The sequence below is a fragment of the Patiria miniata genome, unplaced genomic scaffold, assembly GCF_015706575.1.
Source record: "Patiria miniata isolate m_02_andy unplaced genomic scaffold, ASM1570657v1 HiC_scaffold_3, whole genome shotgun sequence".
NCBI classification, from domain to species: Eukaryota; Metazoa; Echinodermata; class Asteroidea; order Valvatida; family Asterinidae; genus Patiria; species Patiria miniata.
Genome location: NW_024037069.1, coordinates 17467805 through 17487516, shown reverse-complemented (window position 1 = coordinate 17487516; position 19712 = coordinate 17467805). Strand labels below are relative to the sequence as shown.

The window sequence follows — 19712 nt, the reverse complement described above, 5'->3', positions numbered from 1 at the left end:
ATTTTTAAACGCCAAGAACAGTAGATAAACTAATGTAACCAAATGTTCACGGGCCACATTTTGTGACGGGTAGGAAACCAGAGTATATTTCAATTGCCCAGAAACTACCGTTGAAATATTCTTACTTCTAGATGATCCCCCCCCCCCTCCAAAAAGAAAACAAATCCATGCAAGTGTAGCACAAAAGGTAATCCCAAACACACTGTCGTGAATTTATATACGCCCAAGGGCAATGCTAAGTGTTTCCCTTTGTCCCTGTAATAATTATAACACTCTCCCATAGACTACGCACATGCTCGAGGATTGAAAGGATCTTTTGATTTTTCCTTTATGCGTCTGTTAAAATACACGAACTTGAGCAATTTTGGTGTATATATATAATATATTGTTGTATATTATCATTTTTTTTTATTGATACCTTGCACTCTAAGAAAATTCCTGGTCAGAGGTCACCCGAAACACGGGTTTTATTGTGCCTAATACACTTTCAGGGTAAATATTTGAACTTTTCTGTGCCAAAATGGCTCGAGTCAAAGTTATTTAAAAAAGATCAAGAGAAGTGTTCTTTTTACCGGGAAAATGTCGATTTGACCCTGAAAAGTATTAGGCTAAACGGAACCCGGATACTAGAGGCCAATATGTACAGTATGGTGGCCCTGAAGGGACATAACCGGTAGTGAATATTTTTGCGATCGTCGCGAATTTATTCACGAATAGTCGTGATTTTTTGCGACGTTGTGAATATGTTTGCGACGTCGTGAATTAATTCACGACTAGTCGTATATATTTTTGCGACGTCGTGATTTTTTTTGCGACTTGTCGTGAATTTTTTTCGCGAATATTTTTTTCCCCCAGTAGTTTGGAGGTATTTAACCGACAAACGAGGGATAGAGGGCGTTTTTGCATAGTTTCGGCGGCAAAATTCCTAATCGCTGCATGTTCCATCGTACCTGTCAAAAACAATGGAGGGGAATTCAGATTGAAATAAGACATATTGTTGCCAGCTCTTGTGTAGTTCATACACAAACGTACCTAGGAATGTTGCGCGTCAGGCGGGGCAAATGTCTGCTATCCCTTGATGATGCACACTGTTGAACACTTCAAGTTACTGGAAAAAATATTTACGACAACAAATTCACGACTAGTCGTTAATACGTTTATGACTAGTAGTCATGAATATTTTCGCGACGTTGCAAATAATATTCGCGACCGGTTATGTCCCTTCGGGGTCACCATAGTACAGAGACTTTTTAGGAGGTAACATTGTTACACGCTTACTATATGGCACAGGTCCCAACATTAGACAGTCCCGACATTAGTTGGGACTAATACCCCAACATTAGTTGGAACCCCGCCATTAGTTGGCACAACTAATGTTGGAACCCCGCCATTAGTTGGGCACAATAATGTTGCCACCCCGACAATAGTTGGCACAACTAATGTTGGAACCCCGACATTAGTTGGCACAATAATGTTGGCACCCCGACATTAGTTGGCACAGTCCCAACTGCTGTAGCTTGTCATAGTTAAGTTGGGGCTTAGCATACTTGCACCCCTGCTGTCATAATGAATGGCTGAGCAGTAAGTGTTGTCCTGATTCAGTGGCGGCACGAGCAGTTATTTGCTGTTGCTATGTGCGATGTGGGTCGAATAAGGAGGAAGAGATAATTATGTTCAGGGTGTCACACTATCGGTGCATCGATAAAATTGCTTGTTATATCCGTCTGATGATAGGCGTCAACCCAATACCTATTTTGTTCGAAATTGGCATCTGATGGACTGATCAAAATATTGTTTTTAAAAACTAATGGATTGATACATTGCTCCCAATGCAAAGTTATTCTATGCAATTTTATGCACCCAAAAAGCGTCTTTAAAACTGGTCTACTTCTCTGGACGGCATATCTCCCCTCCGATTCAGCCCAACTTCGCCAAAAAGACTTCAGCTTTTGTTTTAAAATCAATGGTATAATCGGACATCGATGACTGCAGGATTAGAAGTAAAGTGTCAATATCAAAGCTCATTATTTTCGGATTACACATCCAGCCTCGAGAATTTCAAAAATCATTGAACAATCCTTATTACTATACGATCGGATGATTCCCCGGTAACAATTATTATTGTAGGTATACAGCGTGAGTAAAAAATAACACGAAACCCAATGTCGGGACTATTGTTTTTGTGTGCGTTCTTTCATCAAAACGAAAACTATTCGGCTCAGACACATCCCTATGTGATTAGTTTTTTGTTTTGCTGAAAGAACACTTACCTTTTTTTGTGATCCGTGGACAGAACTTTAAAACGGTGGTTGTGTTTAAAAATCTGTAACCAACTTGAAAATTACATGAGTGATTTGAATCATTATTATACTAAAAGAAAGCTTATGAATTTGGCTTTCATATCCTAGATTGGTGAAAGTGCTACATGCAAAACTTCACTAAAACACTGGTCCCGACATTTGGGTTTCGGTGGGTTTTTTTTACTCACCCTGTATAGCTATTCTTTCGTATATCCATTCATAATTATGTATATTCTGTGTGCCGAATTATGACCTGGTTTCTGGGTCATCACATCAATCGAGACAAATACTTAAACTCTAATATCAAGTAGTCACATGTTAATTTATTAGCTTGATTTTTTTTGTCTCAAGTAACCAGGAAACAGAAACAAAACTAATTCAATAGTTTAGTTCTTGCTCATTCGAAGTAAATTTAACAGGTACAACGAGGAAGTAATTGTAAATTTGGTCAAATTCGTATTATTTCCTTGTGTATTGGTGGCCCATATGTAGCTGGCCTCAATCATAAACTGTTTTTATTCTTTCTTTTTGGTTGTTTGTATACGGTTAGTCTATATTTTATCATCGCGTCATTTACTTGATTTATTAGTAGGCCTATAGGAACTTGATGGTCAAAGTTTCATTACGCCATGGAAAGATACAAAAAAAGGTTTCTTTTAAAAGAAAAAGTGATGCATGTAATTCTAGGACGACGTTAAGGGGCCGGCTCACAGAAAATATTTCTCTTACAACAGTACAATCAACTTTCTGCAAATAAAAGTTGCAAATATGAAACAGAAAACGTAAATATTATTATTAAATAAGCTAACCGCAGAATGCCCATTGTCGAAAGCAATTTTGCCCTTGGTAAAATGGAAACAAAACTATAGTGCTGGTTTGTTTGTTTGTTTTGGGGGGTTTCTGTTCACTTTTTGGGGATTCAATTATTAGACACGGAAAGTCAAAGCGGAATTCATTCAAAATAATAATAACTATAATTCTTTTGTAAATAATTGAACAGGAACACAAACAGTGAAAATAACCGTTTTAAAATCGATGCTGTAGTGTACTCATCCCTTTACCTCAACGAGTTTGTCACGGTATACAGAAAATTGAGAAAAACTGGATTAGTGTGCACCCCAAGCGTCCAATAAGGTCCAGAAAGCCCCCCCCCCCCCTATTTCGAATTTTCAACAGCCGGCTGCTTGACGACCGGCAGGTGCTTTGCCCAACCCCCTTTTCAAAACTGTTCCACCGCCGCTGGAAATGTTGAATTAGCTATTGAATGGATAATTTGGCTTCACGGTTTGTGATACAACAACGGATTACGGAAGACCTGCCAGAAGGCGCCCGCTGAATGGTCAGAATCTCCAGCTCAAGATGCAATCTTGTTTTGTATAATTTATCGCCGAATCTGCTCGCATATCATAGACTCTTCCTGTGCAAGAGGATATTCCATAGAATAGGAGAAATCATCGTATATTTCAACATTTTCGTGGGGGCATGCCCCCCCCCCCCCGCATATAAACACATTTTTTCGTTCTTGCAAGAATTTGGTTTGGAAAACAAATTAGTCTTGCATGATTTTTATTGTCTTGCACGAAAGGATGTTTGAAGTAATTCCGCTTTGGCTTCACATACTGTAAACATCCACATTAGCATGTCCCCAGGATGTTGAGAAACATCTCCACGAAAATACTTTCTGTTGTCCTTTCATTTTCCTCTCACAGTTATTCTGAAACACCCATGAAGTATGAACTGGTGTCATGTGAAATTTTGACGCCTATGAAATCTAGTATGTATTAACTACCCAATATTATTGCTCTAAGCCTCACACATGACCTGTCACTGTCCTAATTATCTTCACTTAGGCATGCGCATTACAGCCAATCAGTCCTAATTTCATAGAGTCCGCATTTCACACCATACCGGCCCTCGGTCGGTTTTTGGTCGCAAAGGTGTTACAAAACATTGGGCGCCAACATTATTGCACAAAATCGTATTGCCTTTTGCGGGGTATCTCTGGCATACATGAACTAGAAAGCTGGTCTCATCACTGACTATTTGATCAGACCGGACAAATTCAAATATTTGACAAATATGAATAACACATCTTCGATCACGAACGTCACCACCATGGAACCGGCTACCCTTAGCCCATCTCTGTACCCCTACAATGTTCGCATCGGCATGGCCTGTGTGTGGATCGTAGCCGCGGTCCTTGGACTCGTTGGGAACAGCCTCGTGATCTGGTCGGTCGTCCTGTGCAAGAAACTCCGCACAGTGACCAACGCCTTCGTGGTCAACCTCAGCGTGGCCGATTTCTAGACGAGTTTGTCTTACCCGTGGCAGGCCGTCGCTATGCTGAGCCACGGATCCTGGCCGTTAGCTACAGAGGTCCCCTGCTACATCGCGGCTGTGCAGATCGCTGCGACTTGGGTCCTCCCGTCGATCGTGCTCTTCTTGCCGCCAATTCTTGGCATTGGCGACTTTGGTTACGATCCTCAAGACAACACGTGTTTAGACAAGGATGGTCATCCCCGCGGCCAAGAGTACAATCTGGCTCAATCTCTTGGCCTCTACCCAATCCCAATGCTTATTATCGTCAGTTCCTACACGGCCCTCTACATCCATCTCAAACGTCACTTCAGGAAGCAGAAGAGGAGACGCGCCCAACATGGGAGCCCGTCTCAGGGTGTTGGTGGGGAAACTGTTGGAGAGTCGACCGTCAGTTTCACCGTCGTGAGCGAGTCATCAGCGATGCCTGCCAACGACATGACCCAAAGCATCCGGCGAGAAATCAGCCGTCAGCAACTTGCTATCACCAAGAATCTCTTCATGGTGTTTTTCATCTTCTTCTTGTTGATGTCCCCTTATTTCATCTCTCTGGCTATACCAAGCAGTCGTAAGTTTGCTCTCTACGGGGCAACCATCTCTATCTTCAATAGCTGTGTAAACCCCATCATCTACGCGGCAAAGCATCCTCAATTCAAGTTGGTGCTTCGAAAGATCCTTCGCTGTCGCTACTCGCAGATACCCGAACCATCCGACTGGCTGAAATCTGTCTTGTCTCGGAGGAAGAATTAAACAACGGGGAACGAAACGTGGGCATGTTAGGCTATGAGCCCTTTTATTTTGACAAGCCTTTAGCTTCATCAGTAGAAGTTTAATTCACAAATGAAAGTAGGTCAGTTATGTAGGTTATCAGTCTAATTCCTAAGTGACTGTCAGTGAGTCGCTGAGTCAGTTCAAGTAGTAAATCAGTCGGGGAGTCACTTGGTCGGTCGGGGAGTCAGTCAGTCAGTCAGTCAGTCATGACGAATCAGGTGGGTCCCATGTCTTCAAATATTGTAGTAGTAGTAACATTTATTTCAATGAAGTCATTCATCAATAAAAGTACGTACAAACATGTATAAATGAAAAAAGTCACTATTATAATATTTGATAGTTATGTACACAGTGATTAATTATAAAGTGTGAAATTAAATGTCAACATTTAGGTATAAGGTTAAGCAAATCACTTTTGTGCCCTTACCTATGGACAAGCATACGACCAAGGGAAAAACAAAATAATACGTGAAATAGATAGGACAAGTGTGAGACAAGGCCTAAATACGAATACATGTACACAAAATAATGGAATTTCAGTTTATGGATATGATTCGAGAAAATGAGTTTTTACATTTTTGACAAAGACAGTTAGTGAAGGTAACCATTTAAGAGAATCATCTAAACTATTCCAGTACAAAGTGCCTCGCTGAATAACGCTTTTTTTGACATTGACGTTCTGTTAAATTGGACGAACAAATTTCCCCTAGCACTACATCTACATCTTCCATTAGTTACACATGAATTAAATTACGTCAACAATAGGAAACAGCAGAATAGGCGAAGCTATAGAGTTTGAGCAGAACGGTATTTCTGTTCCGAATGATTTCATGATTTCAAGAATAGTGTTTTGAAATTAAGTCGTTTTATTTGTAGTATTTTAAACTAAACACTTTGACTTTAACCTGATCAGAAATGTATTAAAGCAGCACACTACTCGGCCGGAAATACTTGTACTACGTAGAGTGAGAGTGGGTGGTTACAACAATGTGAACATCTGTTTGCCCTTTCGTTGCCACCAAGAAAAACAGAAAATTTCGACAGGCGTCAAAAATAAGACATTTCCCAGGAACCAACGTCAGCTGGATCGAGTCATGGTGTTGACGTATAATCTCTACATGAACTTAAAATCATCGAATCCACTTATGCTAGTTTTTTTCGTTTCTTGACGAGTATATTACCCGCACAGAGGAATTGAAACGTAAAGGTTTCATGCTGTACAATTTATAGTATTTTAGCTGAATTGGTTGTAACTTGACATATACCTATACATATATGGGTTATATATGAAAATGTAACTGACATCATCACGACGTCATCACATGTCATATGATGTCACATTAAAGGGGCATTGTCTAAAGGATTGCAGGTCCGATTTGGTTGTGACTTGATATGTACCTATACCGGGACGTGTTATAAATGACAATTTAAGTGTTGTTATTATGACGTCATCACATGCCATGCGATGTCACATTAAAGGGACATTTCTAAGGAATATTTTTAAAGAATTAAAGATTTGATTCGGTTAAAACTTGATATGTACATTTACCAGGTTTTGTTATAGCCTTCAGTCAAGGCCCATCCGGCAACCCAGACACCCGAGGCGTTCCGGATGCTGGCACTCAAAAAAGACTATAGCACGAGGGTCGCTATAGTCTTTTTACGTGCCAGCATCCGGGGCGCGTCACGTGTCGCATGGGCCTTGACTAAATGCTAGATGTGTTAGAAATGAAAACTCAAGTGCTGTTATTGTGACGTCATCATATGTCATGTGAACATTTAAAAGGCAGCAGTGCATTAAAAATACAGCGCGAACAGCGACCTCGTGCGGCAACTATTTTATGCAAATCAGTTGGGCCCGATCCAACTGATTTACATAAAATAGTGGCCGCTTGAGTTCGCTGTTCGCGCTGTTTTTTTAATGCACTGCATGCATAGCGAGGATATGCCGCCGATCGTTCACTGCGTACGGACGAATTATGAAGAACGCCTTGACCAAGGCTAAAACAGCTGGTATTTGTCGATGTCCACAAACACGTTTCTAGTTTAATTTGTTTGGTTCCCAATATTTAAGACAAATCGAAACAGAACAAAACAAAACAAAACATGTACTCTGACCTGTGTATATAAATTTGAAGGTTGTTTCGTATTTTTTTCCTTTATGAAGTCTTTGTATAAGCAATTGAGTGAAGAGTGGATAATATTTTAAATGCACAATGTCAGCGCGCTGGTTGGGTAATCGGGCATAACCAAATCGCCTTTTTTGAAATCGTACATATTAAGCTTTCTTCTTTCTCTTTTTGTGTGTGCGTGTCTGTGTGTGTGGGTGAGTTTGTCTTACATACTTACATACTTCCGAACAAAAGACGTCCACATAATGTAGGTAGCACCGACGTTGTGTGGACTTACCCCACGTCCACACAGTGTTTCCCCATTTCTGGAAAACAGGTTTAGAGGCATTTTTGGGTTAGGTTTATCTGTAGCAGAATGAAGAGAAACACTAAAGGGAATCATAGAAAAAAAATTGGGTTGAAAGAGTATTCACAGTTTGAGAAAAATGAGTTTTTTCACTGGTTTTTCTTAACTACACGAAAGCAATGGAAAGTCCACACTAGTCATGTGAAACAAGTCTGGGTGTGTGTGTGTGTGTGACAATTTTGGATAATACGTCTCCGCGGATTTTCTCCTAAACTTTAAATTGCACCTACCGCAAGAGACATGTATACTTCTTTAGATATACCCTGTATACGATCGGATGATTCCCTGGTAACAATTATTCTTGCATTAATATAGGCCTAGCTATTCTTTCATGTATCCAATCCTGTAATGAATCAGCTCTTAATGTACATCATGTGCCGAAGTAAGACCTTTTTTCTGGGTAATTACAGCAGGTGTGACAACTAAACTCGAGGAACTGAGAAATCGAAACAAATCTAATACAATAGTTTGGTTCTTGCTCATGAAAAGTGCATTTAACACCTGCAGCTAGATAGTAATTGTTGATGGGGTCAAATTTATATTGTTTCCTTGTGTAATGGTGCCCGTGTTTATGTGTAGCTCACCTTAAACATAAATTGTTTCTTTCTTCTTATTTGTTTGTATACGGTTTGTTTATATCTGCAAATGAATTTCGAAAATATAAAATAAACAAAATATTTTATTATTTACTGCAGAACGCCCAGTGTCGAAAGTAATGTTTACTTGAGTAAAATGTAAACAAAACCTTAGAGCGGAATATCGGGGTTTTCTTTAGTTCAGTTTTTTGTTCAATCATTACATACTATGGAAAGCCAAAGCAAAAATATTAAAAGAAAAATAATATTTCTCGTGCAAAATCAAAAATGTCATGCAAGTGCAAGAGTAATTTGTTTCGTGAAACACCGAAAAACATTCGTGCCAGACCAATATTTGCTTTCTTTTGAAACTGAAATTGTCATGCCAGATCTTTTTTTTTACTGCAAGGTCAACAATTTCATGCAAGTCCAAATTTCTATGTAAGACCAAACTTTTTTCGATGCAGGATCAATTTTGTGTGCAAAAACAAAAATTCATGCAAGACAAAAAACAATTGTGCAATATGCACGTGACCATTTTAAGATACAACTGCAGTTATGTCCTCTCTTTCCCTCCTTCACGCTTGCCTTAATGTGGACTGAGCTGTTGATTGGTCGATTTGGATGTCTTTTTAATACAACAACGGGTTACCAGAGACACGATATGAGGCGCCCACCGCTGAATGGTCAGAATCTCGAGGTCAAGACGCAGTCTTGTTTGCATAATTAATCTCCGAATCTGCTCGCTAGACTCTTTCTGTGCGGGAGGACATTCCATATACTAGGAGAAATCATCATGGATTTCCAAATTAAACTGAAAGGCTCTATTTACAAATATTGGGGGAGGAGGTGTTAGACTCAATCACTCCCCTTAATATAACACAATGTTCACCCCCCCCCTCCCATGCTGAAAGCTCTGCATTGTGTGTGGTCTGGACGATCGTATCAGGCCGATAAGTTAGCAGCAGATCTGCTCAAATTGTTTTAAAGAATAATATATATATTATATTTCTAGCAGAGGTTTAAGAAATCAGTCGTCAAAGCAGGCCAGAAACAGCCTATTTTTATTTTATTAAACAAGCTTGAAAAAATATGTCATTCTAGTGATTCTCCAGCTTATACATTTTGTGAAGAAATGTGTTTGTTATCCCATGGTTAAATCACTATATCAGACAGCACTCGCTGCAGAAGTTGCACCGAACTTGCGCAGTGCTGCGCAGATTGTATGGATCCCGTCTCTATACTTCTACAGCCTATGCATGTACATTTGTGTACATGAATTGGTACAAAAAATCTGCAGAAAATGGAGGCGAGAACCAGCCTCAGGCCAAAAAAAAAAATACTCGGTCTCTGGTCAGACCAAAGTTCCGGAATTGATGGGGTGACGCGGCTTTTTTTTTTCAAGCTTGGATTGTACAGACAAGGTGGGGTACTATTTTGCTTTTTTTGGTGTCCTCATGTACATTGGTGTCCTTCATAATTTGCCTTGGTGCCCTCGATTATTTGCCTAGGTGCAATTTCCCATTCCTTGGTGATCCAAGGGGAGTCAGGTTGGCTTAGCGGTACTTTGCTCGCCTTCCATTGCTGTGACCCGGGTTCGAATCCCGCCCGTGCCAATATGTGGATTGGGTTTTCAGTCCCTTCCTGATTCCGTGGGTTTTTCCCAGAATATTCTTCTGGGCTTTTCCTCCCACCTCTAAAACTGTAACTTCTTCTCATTGTCTTCTCTCCACAGGTTTCTTCAGGCTTGCGAGCTACAGTGCCTAGGGCGCTTTTGAGGAATCCTTGGTTTCATTACCAGAAATGATTAATAATAATAATAATAATAATCTTTGGTAAAAAAAATTGAGGAGGTGCGGCAATAGATTGCGCTGTTGGAGCAACCGGGAAACATTTTGGAAGAAAAAAAGATTGACGCGCATGATTAAAATCGACGCGCGCGCTGACCAGAGACCATTTTTTTTTGGGGGGGGGCCTAATGGTCACTCGATAAATCACGTGCATCTTGAATGATCACGTGTTACTTGCATGCATCGTGCACGAAAGTGTTGATTTTGCATGAAATTTTGGTCTTGAATATGAAAGTTTGGTCTTGTGCGAAAGTTTGGTCTTGCAAGATATACTTCGGTCTAGCACGATTTTTTGTTTGATTTATTTTTGGTCTTCCTTGACACTTTTGATCTCCAAAAAAATGGTCTTGCATGAAAACAAATTGTCTTTCATGCGTCTAATTTTGGTCTTACTCGAAAGTTTGGTATTGCAGAAAAAATGGTCTTGCATAAAAACGTTTTGGTCTTGCACTGAGATTTCATCTTGCATTATAATTTGGGTATTGCATGAAATTTTTGTCTTTCACGACTAGCAAATTGGTCTTGCATGACAATTTAAGTCTTGAACGAAAATAAATGTGGGCTTGACGGCTTTAAAAAAAAAAGATAGCCAAGCAGGACAGTTTTTGGTCTTGCACTAAAGAAGGTTTTTAAAAAATTAATACCACTTTGGCTTTCCATATATGACCAGTCAACCTAAGTGCCCTATGAACATCCACATAACATGTCCCCAGGATATGTTGAGATAAGTCTTCAGAAAAGTACCTTCGTTTCCTTTAATTTTCGTTTCACAGTTATTATTTCCTTTTTGCAAATACGAAAGCGGAGCGAATTTCATGTCAACTATTGAAGTTCATTCTGTCGCTCACCATTACCCTGTATATATAACCACTTAGTTTCGCACTGAAATTTCCAAGAAGAATAAATAGTGTCATATTAAATTTGGACCCCAATGTAATCTAGTATTATATTAACCACCTCACGTGAACTGCAACTGTCCCAATTATGTTCAATATTAAGGCATGCGCATATAGCCAAAGAGTTTGTAGTTCATAGAGTCCAAATTTCACACCATACCAGCCTTCGGTCCGGTTTTTTTGGGTTGCAACGGTGTTACAAAAGAATAGACGCTAACAGTATTGCACATAATAATTTTGCTTTTTGCGGCGTGTACACGTATCTGCGGCAAACATGCACTAGAAAGCTGCTCTCACTGACTATCAGATCACACCTTAAACATTCAAACATGGCTTTGATGAGTATGAATAACACATCGTCGATCATGAACATCACCACCATCGAACCGGCTACCCTTAGCCAATCTCTCAACCCCTATAATGTTCGCATCGGCGTGGCCTGTGTATGGATCATAGCCGCGGTCCTTGGACTGGTTGGGAACAGCCTCGTGATCTGTTCGGTCATCCTGTCCAAGAAACTCCGCACGGTAACCAACGCCTTCGTGGTCAACCTCAGCCTGGCCGATTTCTGGACGAGTCTGTCTTACCCGTGGGAGGCCGTCGCTGTACTGAGCCATGGGTCCTGGCCGTTAGCTACAGAGGTCCCATGCTACATCGCCGCTGTGCAGTTATACACCGGTCTTGGTGCAAGCCTTTACTCGTTGGCGGCGATAGCCTTCAATCGCTACATGCTTGTCACCAAGAAATCTGCAACCTACAGTCGTTGGTACTCCCCACGAAAAGTCTCCGCCATGATCGCTGCGATTTGGATCATCCCGTCGTTTGTGCTCTTCTTGCCGCAAGTTCTTGGCATTGGCATCTTTGGTTACGATCCTCAAGACAACACGTGCTCAGACAAGGATGGCCATCCCCGCGGCCAAGAGTACAACCTTGCTCAATCTCTTGGTCTGTTCCCAGTTCCCATGATCATCATCATCAGCTCCTACACGGCACTCTACATCCATCTCAAACGTCACTTCAGAAAGCAGAAGAGGAAACGCGCCCAACAGGGGAGCCCGTCTCAGGGTGTTGATGGGGGAACTGTTGGAGAGTTGACACTCAGTTTCACCGTCGTGAGCGAGTCATCAGCGATGCCAACCAACAACGTTGCCAAAAGCAACCGGCGAGAAATCAGCCGTCAGCAACTTGCTATCACCAAGAATCTCTTCGTGGTGTTCTTCATCTTCTTCTTGGTGATGTCCCCTTATTTCATCTCTCTGGCTATACCAAGTAGTCGTAAGTTTGCTCTCTACGGGGTAACCATCACTACCCTGAATAGCTGTGTAAACCCCATCATCTACACGGCAAAGCATCCTCAGTTCAAGTTAGTGCTTCGACAGATCCTTCGCTGTCGCTACTCGCAGATACCTGAACCATCTGACTGGCTGAAATCTGTCTTGTCTCGGAGGAAGTAACAACAGAGAACGAAACGTGGGTATATAATGAGCTCTTTAATTTTGACCAACTGTTGGCTTTATCAGTAGAAGTTAAACTTGTTCATTTGAGTAAAGGTCAATCTGTGTTGCAATGCAACGGAGGTGTCTTTTACAGTACATATTTTTGTCAGCACTTCTGAAGTACCAGCTGGCTACACCCTTCCAAGAAGGAGTGTGTCGCCTAAACCGGCTCCTCTCAGGCCACGGGCGCACTGGCCACATGCTACGTTCACAAGTGGCATATGAAGCCAACACCTGAGTGTGACTGTGGGGCTGCTGATCAGACCGTAAGGCACAGTGTCAACGAGTGCCCAATCAGAAAACTTGATTGTTCGACTGGCCAGTTGTGACACGATCGCGACACCGTGTGGCTATAGGACATAGACCTTGACGTTTGAGTCAGTACTGTATACGAGAGAGCTAGAGAGAGAGAGAGAGATCGGGGATGGAGAGCACTTAAGATATGAAATGTTGAAAATCAGTATATGGTAATAATTCTCTCAGGCTAAGCCCCATGTTAACGTGACATGGCTCTTGCCAAAATAACAAATTGTAAATAATAATAATGGTAGTAACACCAGATGAGTGAGATGATTGCGTATTTATGTGCACGATCAGTTTAAATAAGACTATAGAATGCACACAATTCTTTTTTTCAATTGATCTTGAATGGCAAAAAAAAATGTGTAGAATAAGCTATGGTGATAACGGGATAGAAATATGTAATAGTCTAATTCACAAATTAATGAAAGTCAGTCAGTGAGGTAGCTAGGTCATCAGTTTAATTCACAACTGACTGTCAGTCAGTCAGTCAGTGAGTCAATTCAATCACTGGGTCACTCATTCACTCACTCCTGTGCAAGAGTATCGGAGAATGACGAAACAGGTGGGTCTCATGTCTTCAAATAAACATCTTTCATTATGTTACACATGCATTCATTTTGGATAAGTTGAAAAGAGCAGAATAAGCGAAGTCTAAAAAGTTTGAGCAGAAACGTATTTCTGTTCAGATTTATATCATGGTTTCAAGAATACTGTGTTGAAATTAAGTATTTTTATTTGTTATCTTATTAACTAAACACTCTGACTTCAACCTGATCAGAAATGTAGGCAGCACGATACTCGGCCGGAAAACTGGTGGCTACTACTTAAAGCTAGAGTGAGAGTGGGTGGTTAAAACAATGTGAAAATCTTTTCGCCCTTTCGTTGCCGCCAAGAATTAACAGAAAATTACGACAGGCGTAAAAAATAAGGCATTTCCCAGGAACCAACGCCAGCTGGATCGAGTCATCGTGTTGACGTATAATCTCTTTGAACTTACCATCATCGAGTCCACTTACCTATTATGCATGGTTGTTTTCGTTTCTAGACAAGGATGTTACCCGCACAGAGGAATTGAAACGTAACCGTTTCCTGCTGTACAGTTTCGAGTGTTTTTAGCTGTTTCGAATTCGGCAGATGCCGAATTGGTTGTAACTTGATATGTATTTACCTATACATGGATGCATTATATATGAACATGTAACGGACGTCATCATGACGTCATCACATGTCATGTGACGTTACATTACAGGGGCAGTTTTCTAAGACCGGTATCTAAAGAATTGTAGGTCGGGTTTGGTTGTAACTTGATATGTATCTATATCGGGATGTGTAATATATGAAGATATTCAAGCGCTGTTATTATGACGTCATCGCATTTCATGCGACGTCACATTATAGGGACATTTTCAAAGGCATATATCTAAAGAATTACAAATTCTCTTTGGCATGTACATAAAAAGAGAATTACTATCTCATTGTAAGTGTGACATTATAGGGTTACAGGTGCACTGGGTATGCAAAGTAGTGGTGCATCGATGCGAGTAGCAGGGTGTGGTTATAAGGCGTTGGAATGCTGGTTGGTGGCATTCGCAGTCACCGCGCCACACAATTTGTTTCTTGCTCTATAACAAGTAATGTTTGATTTTTTGGTTTCATTAATTTTACAAGTATATAGCAGATCCTGGAGCTCGTTATATCGATTCAAGTAGTGCTCGATCGCCATTCGGGGGTCAGATGGGAATTTCCCAGAGTTTTGTCCTTAAATTTACAGTAAAAGGTTTTATCTGTGGTTTTTCGCCTATCTCAGGATCGTGCGAATGTATGTATAATGATGTTAAGCCAAGACGACCAAGAGGTACATACATGTATATGACTAATATTCCATAAACGGGTTGCATATTTAGTGTTTTTTTTAATGTTATCGTATTGTCATTGTATTTACGGAATCAGTAGATCTGTTGTAACACAAGACGTTTACAAAAGAGTGCGGGTGACCGTTACACTTGCGAGATTAAAACGGTTGATTTAATATAAATAAAAATTATTTGGTTATTGTGTATGATTAAGCTGGTTTGTCGGGGCAGAGATGAGATTTATAGGTCTGATTTGGTTATAACTTGATACGTACCTATACCGGAATGTGCTATAGCCTTCAGTCAAGGCCCATGCGGCAACCCAGACACGTGACGCGCCCCGGATGCTGGCACTTAAAAATACCATAGCACGAGCGTCGCTATAGTTTTTTTACGTGCCAGCATCTGGGGCGCGTCACGTGTCCGGATAGCCGCGTGGGCCTTGACTAAAGGCTAGATGTGTTAGAGATGAAAATTCAAGTGCTGTTTTTGTGACGTCCTCACATGTCATATGACGTCACATTAAAGAGGCATTTTTTAAGGCAGGCCTGTATCCACAGAACTAAAGTACGGATACGGTTATAACTTGATAAGTTGGTAGGAATTTAGAACGGGGTGTGTTACTGATGAAAATTGAAGTGGCGTCATACGATAATGTCATCATGTTTAGGTCATATGTATTATTGATGAAATTTGAAGCGACGTCGTTATGTTGTCATCGCATGTCACTGAGTTATTTCAAAAAGCCGACACAGCTGGTGTTTGTCAATGTCCACAAAAACGTTTCTAGTTTTTTGGTTTTCAATATTAAAGACAAATCGAAACAAAGCAAATGAAAATATGTACTCTGACCTATGTATATAAATTTGAAGTATATTCGTATTTTTTTTCTTTTATGAAGTCTTTGTATCAGCAATTGAGTGTAAAGTGGATTTATTATTGTTATTATTATTATTATTTGGGTTTATTATCACCATTTAGCAGCTCAAAAGCTGAATTGCACTGTGATTTTTTGACAGTAAAAAGTTAAATGAATTAAAAATAAACAAATTTCACGAGAAGTTAAAACACGTACAAAATCCACAACAACAATCCATTATTCTAAAAATAAAAAACACGCTTGTATAATAGTAATTAAAAATGCATACCTTTAAAAATCCTATCTTGAACTATTGATGAGTATGGTCAGATAGGGTACCGGGCTGTTTCTAAATCTCTTGGATGAACTTGGATACTCCTCAAGTGTTCTACTCGATCTAAGATTCATAGTGTGTGAACTTTTTGATTTAGGGAACCACTCATTAAATCTGCCTGATATAAAAGCACTATAAAGATCAAAGTTTGTACACGTAGTGGTTCTTCTATCATAAAGGTGATCCAGACACAGAGTAGATAGAGCATTTTTGTAACCAATGTATTGACTCGTTTTTGGATCGACTCAATTTGATTGGTCTGTTTGAGTGTAATGCTTGAGTGCCAAACTGGCAATGCGTATTCTAGGACTGGTCTAACATAACCTGTATATACAGTAACAAGTTCTTTCGGAGTAAAACCAGTTTTCTTTCAGTTTCCTGAGCATGAATGATTAAACTTTAAATGCTCAATATCAACGTGCTGGTTGGATAATCGGGTATAACCCGATCGCCGGTTTTTTTTTAAATTGTACATATTAAGCTCTCTTTCTTTCTCTTTTTCATTTTTGGACAATTTGGACAATACTTCTCCGCGGGGTTTCTCCGAAACGGTTTATGGTATGAACTACATTCAAATAAATTATGCAAATAACTTGTGAGGAATTTCAACACAAAAATTGGCATGATGACGGCATTGCCTGAAAGGGCGCCCTCTAGCGGTACGTCAAAGATAGATGAAAGTTTTAAACTTAAAAACCATTCGTTACAATTTTACAAAATTGCACCTAGACATTCTTTGTACAAACTCAAAGAATTTTGCGTGGCTTCAGAATGGTGATGTCATCAGACCAGAACTCATTGTAGAGAGAATTCCTTTAAATTTAAATTCGTCCTTTGATTTGTGTCTTATGACTTTGTTTGTACTTCATAGCATAAATCATTATATGTGGTACAATGGTACAATCTCTTCGCAGTATGAACAGGGTTGATCAGTGCCCTATAAACATCCACATTAGCATGTCCCCAGGATGTTGAGATACATCTCCAAGAAAATACCTTCTATTGCCCTTTCATTTTCCTTACACAGTTATTCCTTCAATTTGCAAGAGGGAAAGCGGAGCGAATGTCACATCAATTGAAGTTTCATTGTGTCGCTAACTCGCCGTTACCCTATAACAATTCGCATCGCACTGAAACTCCCATGAAGTATGAACTGGTGTCATACGAAATTTGGCCCCCGTCAAATCTAGTAATAGGTACTGTATCATGTCCTAATCATGCTCACTATAAGGCATGCGCAATACAGTCAATGAGTCCGTATTTCACAGAGTCCACATTTTACACAATACCCGCCTTCAGTCGGTTTTTGGTATTACAAAAGATGAGGCGCTAAGATTGCTGCACATAATCGTATTGCCTTTTGCGTGGTGTACACGTATCTCCGGCATACATGAATTAGAAAGCTGCTCTCGCTGACTATCAGTTCAGAGCTCAACAATTCAATCATGGCTTTGATGAGTATGAATAACACATCGTCAATCATGAACGTCACCACCATGGAACCGGCTACCCTTAGCCCATCTCTCTACCCGTACAATGTCCGCATCGGCGTGGCCTGTGTGTGGATCGTAGCCGCGGTCCTTGGACTCGTTGGGAACAGCCTCGTGATCTGGTCGGTCGTCCTGTCCAAGAAACTCCGCACGGTAACCAACGCATTTGTGGTCAACCTCAGCCTGGCCGATTTCTGGACGAGCCTGTCCTACCCGTGGCAGGCCGTCGCCATACTGAGCCGCGGGTCCTGGCCGTTAGCTACAGAGGTCCCATGCTACATCGCGGCTGTGCAGGTTTACACCGGTCTTGGTGCAAGCCTTTACTCATTGGCGGTGATAGCCTTCAATCGCTTCATGCTGGTCACTCAGAAAACTGAAACATACAGTCGTTGGTACTCTCCGAGAAAAGTCTCCGCCATGATCGCAGCGGCTTGGGTCATTCCGTCGATCGTGTTCTTCTTGCCGCCGATTATCGGCATTGGCGACTTTGGTTACGATCCTCAGGACAACTCGTGTTCAGACAAGGATGGTCATCCCCGCGGCCAAGAGTACAACCTGGCTCAATCTCTTGGTCTGTTCCCGGTCCCCATGCTCATCATCATCAGCTCCTACACGGCACTCTACATCCATCTCAAACGTCACTTCAGGAAGCAGAAGAGGAGACGCGCCCAACAGGGGAGCCCGTCTCAGCATGTTGATGGGAGAACTGTTGGCGAGTCGACCGTCAGTTTCACCGTCGTAAGCGAGTCAACAGCGATGCCAACCAACAGCATTGCCAAAAGCAACCCGGCGAGCAATCAGCCGTCACCAACTTTCTATCACCAAGAATCTCTTCGTGGTGTTCTTCATCTTCTTCTTGGTGATGTCCCCTTATTTCATCTCTCTGGCTATACCAAGCAGTCGTAAGTTTGCTCTCTACGGGGTAACCATCACTACCCTGAATAGCTGTGTAAACCCCGTCATCTACACGGCAAAGCATCCTCAGTTCAAGTTGGTGCTTCGAAATATTCTTCGCTGTCGCTACTCGCAGATACCCGAACCATCTCACTGGCTAAAATCTGTCGTGTCTCACAGAAAGTAACAACGGGGAACGAAACGTGGGTATATTATGAGCCCTTTTATTTTGACCAGCTGTTGGCGTCATCGGTAGAAATTAAACTTGTTCATTGAGTAAAAGTCAATATGTGATGCAAAGTAACGGAGATAGTTGCAATGTAACGTAGATGTCTTTTACAGTACTAATTTTTGTCAGCACTTAAGATATGAAACGCAAAATCAGTATATAAACATTTTCTCAGGCAAAGCCCACGTTAACGTGACATGGCTCTGGCAAACCAACACAATTGTTAAGCCTAAAGTCTATGTTATGAACACCAAATAAGTTCGATGAAAATGTGCACGATCATTGGAAAATCTGCTATCACCACAAATAACCGGCCTTCCTGGTTCCCGGGCGGCATAGAAGTTCAGTTCCACTGGGCAAGTTTCAATGTGGCAGTACATGTACAGTGGATAGTTTATCACTTTTTTTCGCTTCTTCGGTACCAAGAAGTGTAATATAATTTGTTTAATCGACTCTGTTTACTTCGTGGAAACTGCATGAGGCTTCGCAAACGTCGAGGGAAAGCAGGTCACTCGTGCAACTTTCCAACATTCGCGGGGCACACACAATCGGCAATAAGTTCACCACTGTTTTTTCTTTTTAGCAATGAAATTTCTATCCGTATTAAATCTGCCACGTTTATTTTTGGCTCAAAATCATAACAGCTGTCTGATGACCGGAAGAGGTAAGAGGCTGAGAACTTTCAATCTCACGTAAAACTTGTGCTAGAAAAAAACACATTAAGCAACCGTCCTATAAGGTCTAACTGACTTTTCCGACGCTTTCAGATTATTTCCGGTAACTTAAACGTCAAGTTGATAACAAATAATTGAGTGGTTTATGGACTTAATGCGCTTTGGCACTGCATTAACAAAAAACACAAATACAAAATCAAATTAGGTTTTGCCCCTCACCGACATATATACACTGTATACTCAGTGTGTTACCTCCCGATCGAAAGTTGGAAAAAATCACTCGGATGGGACTCGAACCCACGACCTCCTGCTTTCTAGTGCACATGTCTTAAAACTTGACCACCGAGCCAGATTTATTTCATGCCTTCAAGAACACTGTGTTGAAATAAAGTAT

The 19712-nt window shown here is 40.9% G+C and overlaps 1 protein-coding gene and 2 pseudogenes across 1 annotated transcript; all 3 read left to right on the top strand.

Moving 5' to 3' along the window:
- Nucleotides 1-4025: 4025 nt before the first annotated feature.
- LOC119736516 lies at nucleotides 4026-5366 on the top strand (annotated as a pseudogene).
- Nucleotides 5367-11515: 6149 nt separating this feature from the next.
- Nucleotides 11516-12640, top strand: LOC119737737 (G-protein coupled receptor moody-like). The gene has a single exon (XM_038212295.1). The coding sequence runs from the start codon at nucleotides 11516-11518 to the stop codon at nucleotides 12638-12640; it is 1125 nt and encodes a 374-aa protein (XP_038068223.1).
- A 4795-nt stretch (nucleotides 12641-17435) lies between these two features.
- Nucleotides 17436-19498, top strand: LOC119738496 (annotated as a pseudogene).
- Nucleotides 19499-19712: the final 214 nt, after the last annotated feature.

Excerpts from the sequence above, each read along its gene's own strand:
- LOC119737737 (XM_038212295.1), top strand. The coding sequence starts at position 11,516 with ATGGCTTTGATGAGTATGAATAACACATCGTCGATCATGAACATCACC.